The 14,855-nt window shown below is 28.1% G+C and overlaps 1 protein-coding gene across 1 annotated transcript in view; it reads right to left on the bottom strand.

Moving 5' to 3' along the window:
• itfg1 (integrin alpha FG-GAP repeat containing 1) overlaps positions 1-14,855 on the bottom strand; it is a 365,012-nt gene that overhangs the window by 338,965 nt on the left and 11,192 nt on the right. The window contains exons 5-6 of the mRNA XM_061892519.1: positions 12,499-12,576; positions 11,966-12,060 (exon numbers count right to left, since the gene is read on the bottom strand). Coding sequence (XP_061748503.1) covers positions 11,966-12,060; positions 12,499-12,576 — 173 coding nt within the window. The remainder of the gene's footprint in view (positions 1-11,965; positions 12,061-12,498; positions 12,577-14,855) is intronic.

Genomic DNA, 14,855 nt, shown 5'->3' with positions numbered 1-14,855 from the left:
ATACACCATATTCAACACTATTTAATGTGTATAATACACCATATTCAACACTATTTATTGTGTATAATACACCATATTCAACACTATTTAATGTGTATAATACACCATATTCATCACTATTTACTGTGTATAATACACCATATTCAACACTATTTACAATGTATAATACACCATATTCATCACTATTTACATTGTATAATACACCATATTCAACAGTATTCACTTTGTATAATACACCATATTCAACATTTTTTACTGTGTAGAATACACCATATCCAACACTATTTACAGTAGATTATGCACCATATTCAACAATATTTACTGTGTATAATACACCATATTCAACACTATTTACAGTGTATAATACACCATATTCAACACTATTTACATTGTATAATACACCATATTCAACACTAATGTGTAGAATACACCATATTCAACACTATTTACTGTGTATAATACACCATATTCAACACTATTTACTGTGTATGATACACCATATTCAACAATATTTACTGTGTATAATACACCATATTCAACACTATTTACAGTGTATAATACACCATATTCAACACTATTTACATTGTATAATACACCATATTCAACACTAATGTGTAGAATACACCATATTCAACACTATTTACTGTGTATAATACACCATATTCAACACTAATTACAATGTATAATACACCATAATCAACACTATTTACTGTGTATAATACACCATATTCAACACTATTTACATTGTATAATACACCATATTCATCACTATATACTGTGTATAATACACCATATTCAACATTTTTTACTGTGTAGAATACACCATATCCAACACTATTTACAGTAGATTATGCACCATATTCAACAATATTTACTGTGTATAATACACCATATTCAACACTATTTACAGTGTATACTACACCATATTCAACACAAATGTGTAGAATACACCATATTCAACACTATTTACTGTGTATAATACACCATATTCAACACTAATTACAATGTATAATACACCATAATCAACACTATTTACTGTGTATAATACACCATATTCAACACTATTTACATTGTATAATACACCATATTCATCACTATATAATGTGTATAATACACCATATTCAACACTATTTACAATGTATAATACACCATAATCAACACTATTTACTGTGTATAATACACCATATTCAACACTATTCACAGTGTATAATACACCATATTCAACACTATTCACTTTGTATAATACACCATATTCAACATGTTTTACAATGTATAATACACCATATTCAACAGTATTCACTTTGTATAATACACCATATTCAACAATATTTACTGTGTATAATACACCATATTCAACACTATTTACAGTGTATAATACACCATATTCATCACTATATAATGTGTATAATACACCATATTCAACACTAATTACTGTGTATAATACACCATATTCAACACTATTTACTGTGTATAATACACCATAATCAACACTATTTACTGTGTATAATACACCATATTCAACACTATTTACTGTGTATAATACACCATATTCAACACTATTTACAGTGTATAATACACCATATTCATCACTATATAATGTGTATAATACACCATATTCAACACTATTTACTGTGTATAATACACCATATTCAACACTATTTACAATGTATAATACACCATATTCAACACTATTTACTGTGTATGATACACCATATTCAACACTATTTACAGTGTATAATACACCATATTCAACACTATTCACTGTGTATAATACACCATATTCAACACTATTTACTGTGTATAATACACCATATTCAACACTATTTACTGTGTATAATACACCATATTCACCACTAATGTGTATAATACACCATATTCAACATTTTTTACAGTGTATAATACACCATATTCAACACTATTCACTGTGTGTAATACACCATATTCAACACTATTTACTGTGTATAATACACCATATTCAACACTATTTACATTGTATAATACACCATATTCATCACTATATAATGTGTATAATACACCATATTCAACACTATTTACATTGTATACTACACCATATTCAACACTATTTACAATGTATAATACACCATAATTAACATTATTTACTGTGTATAATACACCAAATTCAACACTAATGTGTATAATACACCATATTCAACACTATTTACATTGTATAATACACCATATTCAACACTAATGTGTATAATACACCATATTCAACACTATTTACATTGTATAATACACCATATTCAACACTAATGTGTATAATACACCATATTCAACACTATTTACATTGTATAATACACCATATTCAACACTACTTACTGTGTATAATACACCATATTCAACACTATTTACAATGTATAATACACCATAATCAACACTATTTACTGTGTGTAATACACCATATTCAACACTATTTACAATGTATAATACACCATAATCAACACTATTTATTGTGTATAATACACCATATTCAACACTATTTATTGTGTATAATACACCATATTCAACACTATTTAATGTGTATAATACACCATATTCAACACTATTTATTGTGTATAATACACCATATTCAACACTATTTATTGTGTATAATACACCATATTCAACACTATTTAATGTGTATAATACACCATATTCAACACTATTTATTGTGTATAATACACCATATTCAACACTATTTAATGTGTATAATACACCATATTCATCACTATTTACTGTGTATAATACACCATATTCAACACTATTTACAATGTATAATACACCATATTCATCACTATTTACATTGTATAATACACCATATTCAACAGTATTCACTTTGTATAATACACCATATTCAACATTTTTTACTGTGTAGAATACACCATATCCAACACTATTTACAGTAGATTATGCACCATATTCAAGAATATTTACTGTGTATAATACACCATATTCAACACTATTTACAGTGTATAATACACCATATTCAACACTATTTACATTGTATAATACACCATATTCAACACTAATGTGTAGAATACACCATATTCAACACTATTTACTGTGTATAATACACCATATTCAACACTAATTACAATGTATAATACACCATAATCAACACTATTTACTGTGTATAATACACCATATTCAACACTATTTACATTGTATAATACACCATATTCATCACTATATAATGTGTATAATACACCATATTCAACACTATTTACTGTGTATAATACACCATATTCAACATTTTTTACTGTGTAGAATACACCATATCCAACACTATTTACAGTAGATTATGCACCATATTCAACAATATTTACTGTGTATAATACACCATATTCAACACTATTTACAGTGTATACTACACCATATTCAACACAAATGTGTAGAATACACCATATTCAACACTATTTACTGTGTATAATACACCATATTCAACACTATTTACATTGTATAATACACCATATTCATCACTATATAATGTGTATAATACACCATATTCAACACTATTTACAATGTATAATACACCATAATCAACACTATTTACTGTGTATAATACACCATATTCAACACTATTCACAGTGTATAATACACCATATTCAACACTATTCACTTTGTATAATACACCATATTCAACATGTTTTACAATGTATAATACACCATATTCAACAGTATTCACTTTGTATAATACACCATATTCAACAATATTTACTGTGTATAATACACCATATTCAACACTATTTACAGTGTATAATACACCATATTCATCACTATATAATGTGTATAATACACCATATTCAACACTAATTACTGTGTATAATACACCATATTCAACACTATTTACTGTGTATAATACACCATAATCAACACTATTTACTGTGTATAATACACCATATTCAACACTATTTACTGTGTATAATACACCATATTCAACACTATTTACAGTGTATAATACACCATATTCATCACTATATAATGTGTATAATACACCATATTCAACACTATTTACTGTGTATAATACACCATATTCAACACTATTTACAATGTATAATACACCATATTCAACACTATTTACTGTGTATGATACACCATATTCAACACTATTTACAGTGTATAATACACCATATTCAACACTATTCACTGTGTATAATACACCATATTCACCACTAATGTGTATAATACACCATATTCAACATTTTTTACAGTGTATAATACACCATATTCAACACTATTCACTGTGTATAATACACCATATTCAACACTATTTACTGTGTATAATACACCATATTCAACACTATTTACATTGTATATTACACCATATTCATCACTATATAATGTGTATAATACACCATATTCAACACTATTTACATTGTATACTACACCATATTCAACACTAATGTGTATAATACACCATATTCAACACTATTTACAATGTATAATACACCATAATTAACATTATTTACTGTGTATAATACACCATATTCAACACTAATGTGTATAATACACCATATTCAACACTATTTACATTGTATAATACACCATATTCAACACTAATGTGTATAATACACCATATTCAACACTATTTACATTGTATAATACACCATATTCAACACTACTTACTGTGTATAATACACCATATTCAACACTATTTACAATGTATAATACACCATAATCAACACTATTTACTGTGTGTAATACACCATATTCAACACTATTTACAATGTATAATACACCATAATCAACACTATTTACTGTGTATAATACACCATATTCAACACTATTTACAATGTATAATACACCATATTCAACACTATTTACATTGTATAATACACCATATTCAACACTAATGTGTATAATACACCATATTCAACACTATTTACATTGTATAATACACCATATTCAACACTATTTACATTGTATAATACACCATATTCAACACTATTTACATTGTATAATACACCATATTCAACACTACTTACTGTGTATAATACACCATATTCAACACTATTTACAATGTATAATACACCATAATCAACACTATTTACTGTGTGTAATACACCATATTCAACACTATTTACAATGTATAATACACCATAATCAACACTATTTACTGTGTATAATACACCATATTCAACACTATTTACTGTGTATAATACACCATATTCAACACTATTTACAATGTATAATACACCATAATCAACACTATTTACTGTGTATAATACACCATATTCAACACCATTTACTGTGTATAATACACCATATTCAACACTATTTACATTGTATAATACACCATATTCAACACTAATGTGTATAATACACCATATTCAACACTACTTACTGTGTATAATACACCATATTCAACACTATTTACAATGTATAATACACCATATTCAACACTATTTACTGTGTATAATACACCATATTCAACACTATTTACAATGTATAATACACCATAATCAACACTATTTACTGTGTATAATACACCATAATCAACACTATTTACTGTGTATAATACACCATATTCAACACTATTTACAATGTATAATACACCATATTCAACACTATTTACAATGTATAATACACCATAATCAACACTATTTACTGTGTATAATACACCATAATCAACACTATTTACTGTGTATAATACACCATATTCAACACTATTTACAATGTATAATACACCATATTCAACACTATTTACAATGTATAATACACCATAATCAACACTATTTACTGTGTATAATACACCATATTCAACACTATTTACTGTGTATAATACACCATATTCAACACTATTTACAATGTATAATACACCATAATCAACACTATTTACTGTGTATAATACACCATATTCAACACCATTTACTGTGTATAATACACCATATTCAACACTATTTACTGTGTATAATACACCATAATCAACACTATTTACTGTGTATAATACACCATATTCAACACTATTTACTGTGTATAATACACCATATTCAACACTATTTACAGTGTATAGTACACCATATTCATCACTATATAATGTGTATAATACACCATATTCAACACTATTTACTGTGTATAATACACCATATCCAACAATATTTACTGTGTATGATACACCATATTCAACACTATTTACAGTGTATAATACACCATATTCAATACTATTTACTGTGTATAATACACCATATTCACCACTAATGTGTATAATACACCATATTCAACATTTTTTACAGTGTATAATACACCATATTCAACACTATTCACTGTGTATAATACACCATATTCAACACTATTTACTGTGTATAATACACCATATTCAACACTATTTACTGTGTATAATACACCATATTCACCACTAATGTGTATAATACACCATATTCAACATTTTTTACAGTGTATAATACACCATATTCAACACTATTCACTGTGTATAATACACCATATTCAACACTATTTACTGTGTATAATACACCATATTCAACACTATTTACATTGTATAATACACCATATTCATCACTATATAATGTGTATAATACACCATATTCAACACTATTTACATTGTATAATACACCATATTCAACACTAATGTGTATAATACACCATATTCAACACTATTTACAATGTATAATACACCATAATTAACATTATTTACTGTGTATAATACACCATATTCAACACTACTTACTGTGTATAATACACCATATTCAACACTACTTACTGTGTATAATACACCATATTCAACACTATTTACATTGTATAATACACCATATTCAACACTACTTACTGTGTATAATACACCATATTCAACACTATTTACTGTGTATAATACACCATATTCAACACTACTTACTGTGTATAATACACCATATTCAACACTATTTACTGTGTATAATACACCATATTCAACACTACTTACTGTGTATAATACACCATATTCAACACTATTTACATTGTATAATACACCATATTCAACACTACTTACTGTGTATAATACACCATATTCAACACTACTTACTGTGTATAATACACCATATTCAACACTACTTACTGTGTATAATACACCATATTCAACACTATTTACAATGTATAATACACCATAATCAACACTATTTACTGTGTATAATACACCATATTCAACACTATTTACTGTGTATAATACACCATATTCAACACTACTTACTGTGTATAATACACCATATTCACCACTAATGTGTATAATACACCATATTCAACACTATTTACTGTGTATAATACACCATATTCATCACTATTTACTGTGTATAATACACATATTCAACACTATTTACTGTGTATAATACACCATATCCAACATTATTTACCGCGTACAATACACCATAACCAACACTATTTACAGTAGATTATGCACCATATTCAACACTATTTACTGTGTATAATACACCATATTCATCACTGTGTATAATACACCATATTCAACACCATTCACTGCGTATAATACACCATATTCAACACTATCTAATGTGTATAATACACCATATTCTATATTATTTACAGTGTATAATACTCCATATTCAACACTATTAATTGTGTATAATACACCATATCCAACATTATTTACCGCGTACAATACACCATAACCAACACTATTTACAGTAGATTATGCACCATATTCAACACTTTTTACTGTGTATAATAAACCATATTCAACACTATTTACTGTGTATAATACACCATATTCATCACTGTGTATAATACACCATATTCATCACTAATGTGCATAATACACCATATTCAACACCATTCACTGCGTATAATACACCATATTCAACACTATCTAATGTGTATAATACACCATATTCTATGTTATTTACAGTGTATAATACTCCATATTCAACACTATTAATTGTGTATAATACACCATATTCAACACTATTGTGTATAATACACCAAATTCAACACTTTTTTCTGCGTATAATACACCATATTCAACACTATTTAATGTGTGTAACACACCATATTCAACACTAATGTGTATAATACACCATATTCAACACTAATGTGTATAATACACCATATTCAACACTAGTAACCGTGTATACACCATATTCAACACTTTTTGCTGCGTATAATACACCATATTCAACACTATTTACTGTGTATAATACACCATATTCAACACTATTTACTGTGTATAATACACCATATTCAACACTTTTTGCTGCGTATAATACACCATATTCAACACTATTTACTGTGTATAATACACCATATTCAACACTATTTACTGTGTATAATACACCATATTCAACACTATTTACTGTGTATAATACACCATATTCAACACTATTTACTGTGTATAATACACCATATTCAACACTATTCACTGTGTATAATACACCATATTCAACACTATTTACTGTGTATAATACACCATATTCAACACTAATGTGTATAATAGCCCATATTCAACACTATTAACCGTGTATACACCATATTCAACACTTTTTGTTGCGTATAATACACCAAATTCAACACTTTTTGCTGCGTATAATACACCATATTCACCACTATTTACTGTGTATAATACACCATATTCAACACTATTCACTGTGTATAATACACCATATTCAACACTATTCACTGTGTATAATACACCATATTCAACACTATTTACTGTGTATAATACACCATATTCAACACTATTTACTGTGTATAATACACCATATTCACCACTAATGTGTATAATACACCATATTCAACATTTTTTACAGTGTATAATACACCATATTCAACACTATTCACTGTGTATAATACACCATATTCAACACTATTTACTGTGTATAATACACCATATTCAACACTATTTACTGTGTATAATACACCATATTCACCACTAATGTGTATAATACACCATATTCAACACTTTTTGCTGCGTATAATACACCATATTCAACACTATTCACTGTGTATAATACACCATATTCAACACTATTTACTGTGTATAATACACCATATTCAACACTAATGTGTATAATAGCCCATATTCAACACTATTAACCGTGTATACACCATATTCAACACTTTTTGTTGCGTATAATACACCAAATTCAACACTTTTTGCTGCGTATAATACACCATATTCACCACTATTTACTGTGTATAATACACCATATTCAACACTATTCACTGTGTATAATACACCATATTCAACACTATTCACTGTGTATAATACACCATATTCAACACTATTTACTGTGTATAATACACCATATTCAACACTATTTACTGTGTATAATACACCATATTCAACACTATTTACTGTGTATAATACACCATATTCAACACTATTCACTGTGTATAATACACCATATTCAACACTATTCACTGTGTATAATACACCATAATCAACACTATTTACTGTGTATAATACACCATATTCAACACTATTTACTGTGTATAATACACCATATTCAACACTAATGTGTATAATACACCATATTCAACACTATTTACTGTGTATAATACACCATATTCAACACTAATGTGTATAATAGCCCATATTCAACACTATTAACCGTGTATACACCATATTCAACACTACTTACTGTGTATAATACACCATATTCAACACTATTTACTGTGTATAATACACCATATTCAACACTACTTACTGTGTATAATACACCATATTCAACACTATTTACTGTGTATAATACACCATATTCAACACTATTTACTGTGTATAATACACCATATTCAACACTATTAACCGTGTATACACCATATTCAACACTTTTTGCTGCGTATAATACACCATATTCAACACTATTCACTGTGTATAATACACCATATTCAACACTATTTACTGTGTATAATACACCATATTCAACACTAATGTGTATAATAGCCCATATTCAACACTATTAACCGTGTATACACCATATTCAACACTTTTTGTTGCGTATAATACACCAAATTCAACACTTTTTGCTGCGTATAATACACCATATTCACCACTATTTACTGTGTATAATACACCATATTCAACACTATTCACTGTGTATAATACACCATATTCAACACTATTCACTGTGTATAATACACCATATTCAACACTATTTACTGTGTATAATACACCATATTCAACACTATTTACTGTGTATAATACACCATATTCAACACTATTTACTGTGTATAATACACCATATTCAACACTATTCACTGTGTATAATACACCATATTCAACACTATTCACTGTGTATAATACACCATAATCAACACTATTTACTGTGTATAATACACCATATTCAACACTATTTACTGTGTATAATACACCATATTCAACACTAATGTGTATAATACACCATATTCAACACTATTTACTGTGTATAATACACCATATTCAACACTAATGTGTATAATAGCCCATATTCAATACTATTAACCGTGTATACACCAAATTCAACACTTTTTGTTGCGTATAATACACCAAATTCAACACTTTTTGCTGCGTATAATACACCATATTCACCACTATTTACTGTGTATAATACACCATATTCAACACTATTCACTGTGTATAATACACCATATTCAACACTATTCACTGTGTATAATACACCATATTCAACACTATTTACTGTGTATAATACACCATATTCAACACTATTTACTGTGTATAATACACCATATTCAACACTATTTACTGTGTATAATACACCATATTCAACACTATTCACTGTGTATAATACACCATATTCAACACTATTCACTGTGTATAATACACCATAATCAACACTATTTACTGTGTATAATACACCATATTCAACACTATTTACTGTGTATAATACACCATATTCAACACTAATGTGTATAATACACCATATTCAACACTATTTACTGTGTATAATACACCATATTCAACACTAATGTGTATAATAGCCCATATTCAACACTATTAACCGTGTATACACCATATTCAACACTACTTACTGTGTATAATACACCATATTCAACACTATTTACTGTGTATAATACACCATATTCAACACTACTTACTGTGTATAATACACCATATTCAACACTATTTACTGTGTATAATACACCATATTCAACACTATTTACTGTGTATAATACACCATATTCAACACTATTAACCGTGTATACACCATATTCAACACTTTTTGCTGCGTATAATACACCATATTCAACACTATTCACTGTGTATAATACACCATATTCAACACTATTTACTGTGTATAATACACCATATTCAACACTAATGTGTATAATAGCCCATATTCAACACTATTAACCGTGTATACACCATATTCAACACTTTTTGTTGCGTATAATACACCAAATTCAACACTTTTTGCTGCGTATAATACACCATATTCACCACTATTTACTGTGTATAATACACCATATTCAACACTATTCACTGTGTATAATACACCATATTCAACACTATTCACTGTGTATAATACACCATATTCAACACTATTTACTGTGTATAATACACCATATTCAACACTATTTACTGTGTATAATACACCATATTCAACACTATTTACTGTGTATAATACACCATATTCAACACTATTCACTGTGTATAATACACCATATTCAACACTATTCACTGTGTATAATACACCATAATCAACACTATTTACTGTGTATAATACACCATATTCAACACTATTTACTGTGTATAATACACCATATTCAACACTAATGTGTATAATACACCATATTCAACACTATTTACTGTGTATAATACACCATATTCAACACTAATGTGTATAATAGCCCATATTCAATACTATTAACCGTGTATACACCAAATTCAACACTTTTTGCTGCGTATAATACACCATATCCAATCAGAGCTGAGGATTTGGTCGTGACTTGTGCAGCCCTTTGAGACAACCGTGATTCAGTGTCATATCAGTCAACTTTGATTGACTTTTTGAAGGGAACTTACCGGCGGTCAAGTCCTTGTTGAGGTCAATGAAGGCGTTGGCGTGCGGGACCCGCATGTTGACGTCTGAAGTCAGAGCTCTCTGACACAACACGTTCCTACCAAGGAGAGAAAAGACCATGAAGGGAATATAATTTGACATTTCAACACTTCCTGTCTGCTGCCAAACTTTATTGGCAAAGAATATGATAAAATGTTTAGGGCTGCGCCAAACGATTATTTCACTGAATAATCACTCATCTGCAGATGTCATTTATTTTGTAGTTAACTGTTTTTTAGTGTCGTGGTTTTTCAAATTAAATTCCCTCAAATCCAGCAACGATGTTCTACTATGTAGAAAGTTTCAGTGCATGCTGTCTGGTCGGGGATACACTAACAGTTACTTCAAATGCCTTTTTCCGTCAACCTGACAAATGACCCTTGATGCCGTGTGGTGCTAGTGCACTTAAACAAAAGGCTCACATTCTAACTAATTATTATTTATTTTTTATTTCCTACCATTTTTCATCAACATAAAGTCCAAGATTTCAGTTCACCTGTTGACGAGGGAGCAATATTCTGTGGTGGCCTGGTCTGTGACTCCGAATATGTCTGGGATCATGTCGCCATTGAAGCTGCAAGGAAGATGGACACCACAATCAACATAAAACTGAATATTATTGAACATTTTCTCATTTATTTTCCTTTTTAATCACACAATAGGAATAAAAAATTATCGTTCAAACATGGGTGTCCAATTGTTTTATCACTGGGGGCTGCACACTATAACATTAAAAGTGTTTTTCATTTTCAGAACCAATACAATCAAAATAGTAATTATTTTACCTTTTGGTCCCCCTCAAGAATATTCTCAGTCATAAAAATGGTTAAAATAAGTCATGTGGTATTTTTTTCAATGCTTAAATCTCTAAATCAAAAAATAGAGTTCATTTTTTTATAGTGAAAACACAAAACATGGAAAGTTTTATCCCCGAAGTTTTTAAAAAACAATATTTAATGTGACGTATTTGGAGTCATACATGGGTCAATCATTCATAACAATGTTGATTTTGTTACATTATTATTTTTGGAGCAATGACAAATAAATTAAAACATCTCAAATCCTTAAATTCTTAGGGATCCCCAAAAATATGAATAATAATGAATACATTTTTTTTTAAATATTCCGATATTAAAGCGTTGAAAGAAAAAAAAAAAAACAATAAATTAATCAATTATTTACAAAGATTTTTTGAAAAGAATCAATAAATAAATCTATTTAAAAACATTTTTTTAAATCAATACATCAAAACATTTAAAAAAACATTTTTTGGATTTTTTTTTTTAACAACACTTTAATATCGGAATTTTTTTTTTTTAATAATTGATTTATTACTATTTATATTTTTCTGGATCCCTGAGAATTTAAGGATTTGATTTTTTTTTTTTTTTATCCGTCATCGCTCAAAAAATAATAATGAATCAAAATCAACATTGTTATGAATTATTGACCCATTTAAAGGCTCCATGTACATCACATCAAATATTGTTTTTTGAAAATGTTGCATGTTTTGTGTCTTTGCTATAAAAAAAACAAGGTTTTGATTAACATAAAAAGCATTAAACATAAATTAAACATTTTTTTAAATCAATACATCAAAAGATTTAAAACACAATTTTTTTGAGCGATTGATTTATTGATGATTTTTTTTTTTACAACACTTTAATATCGGAATTTTTTTTTTAAATTATTGATTTATTACTATTTATATTTTTTGGGATCCCTGAGAATTTAAGGATTTGAGATTTTTTTTTTTTACCCGTCATCGCTCAAAAAATAATAATGAATCAAAATCAACATTGTTATGAATTATTGACCCATTTTAAGGCTCCATGTACGTCGCATCAAATATTGTTTTTTGAAAATTTTGCATGTTTTGTGTCTTTGCTATAAAAAAAACAAGGTTTTGATTAACATAAAAAGCATTAAACATAAATTAATTTTTTTTTTAAATCAATACATCAAAACATTTAAAAAAACATTTTTTTGAGCGATTGATTTATTGATGTTTTTTTTTTACAACACTTTAATATTGGATTTTTTTTTTTCAAATAATTCATTTATTACTATTTTTATTTTTTTGGATCCCCGAGAATTTAAGGGTTTTGTCTGTCATCGCTCAAAAAAAAAATAATGAATCAAAATCAACATATTTATGAATTATTGACCCATTTTAAGTCTCCATGTACATCACATCAAATATTGTTTTTTGAAAATGTTGCATGTTTTGTGTTTTTGCTATAAAAAACAAGGTTTTGATTAACATAAAAAGACTTAAACATAAAAAAGTGAACTTAAAATTAATCAATTATTCTCCGATATAAAAGCATTGAAAGTAAAAAAAAAAAATCAATAAATGAATCAATATTTTTTTAATTATTTGAGTAATTGATTTACTCAAATAATAAAAAAATCCGATATAAAAGCGTTGAAAGTAAAAAAATAAAATCAATAAATAAATCAATTACTCAAATAATTCAAAAAAACAAATAATTAATTTATCGATTTTTTTGTTTCTTTACTTTCAACGCTTTTATATAGGATTTTTAAAGTAATTTATGTATTATTATTTTATTTTTTACTTCCAACACTTGATTATGCAGGTTATGCAGATTATTTGCAATTTGCGGCCTGTGCTATTCGTTTAACGGCACATTTGAAAAATACTATAAAACAATAAGTGGATTCAAAGAGCCTGCGATGAGGTGGCGACTTGTCCAGGGTGTACCCCGCCTTCCGCCCGATTGTAGCTGAGATAGGCGCCAGCGCCCCCCGCGGCCCCAAAAGGGAATAAGCGGTAGGAAATGGATGGATGGATGGATTCAACGAGCAAAAAGGTGACATGGAAAAAGA

The sequence above is a fragment of the Nerophis ophidion genome, linkage group LG02 (genome assembly GCF_033978795.1).
Source record: "Nerophis ophidion isolate RoL-2023_Sa linkage group LG02, RoL_Noph_v1.0, whole genome shotgun sequence".
In the NCBI taxonomy this organism is placed as follows: Eukaryota; Metazoa; Chordata; class Actinopteri; order Syngnathiformes; family Syngnathidae; genus Nerophis; species Nerophis ophidion.
The sequence above is the reverse complement of the archived record's forward strand: the minus strand, read 5'-3'. Positions and strand labels throughout refer to the sequence as shown.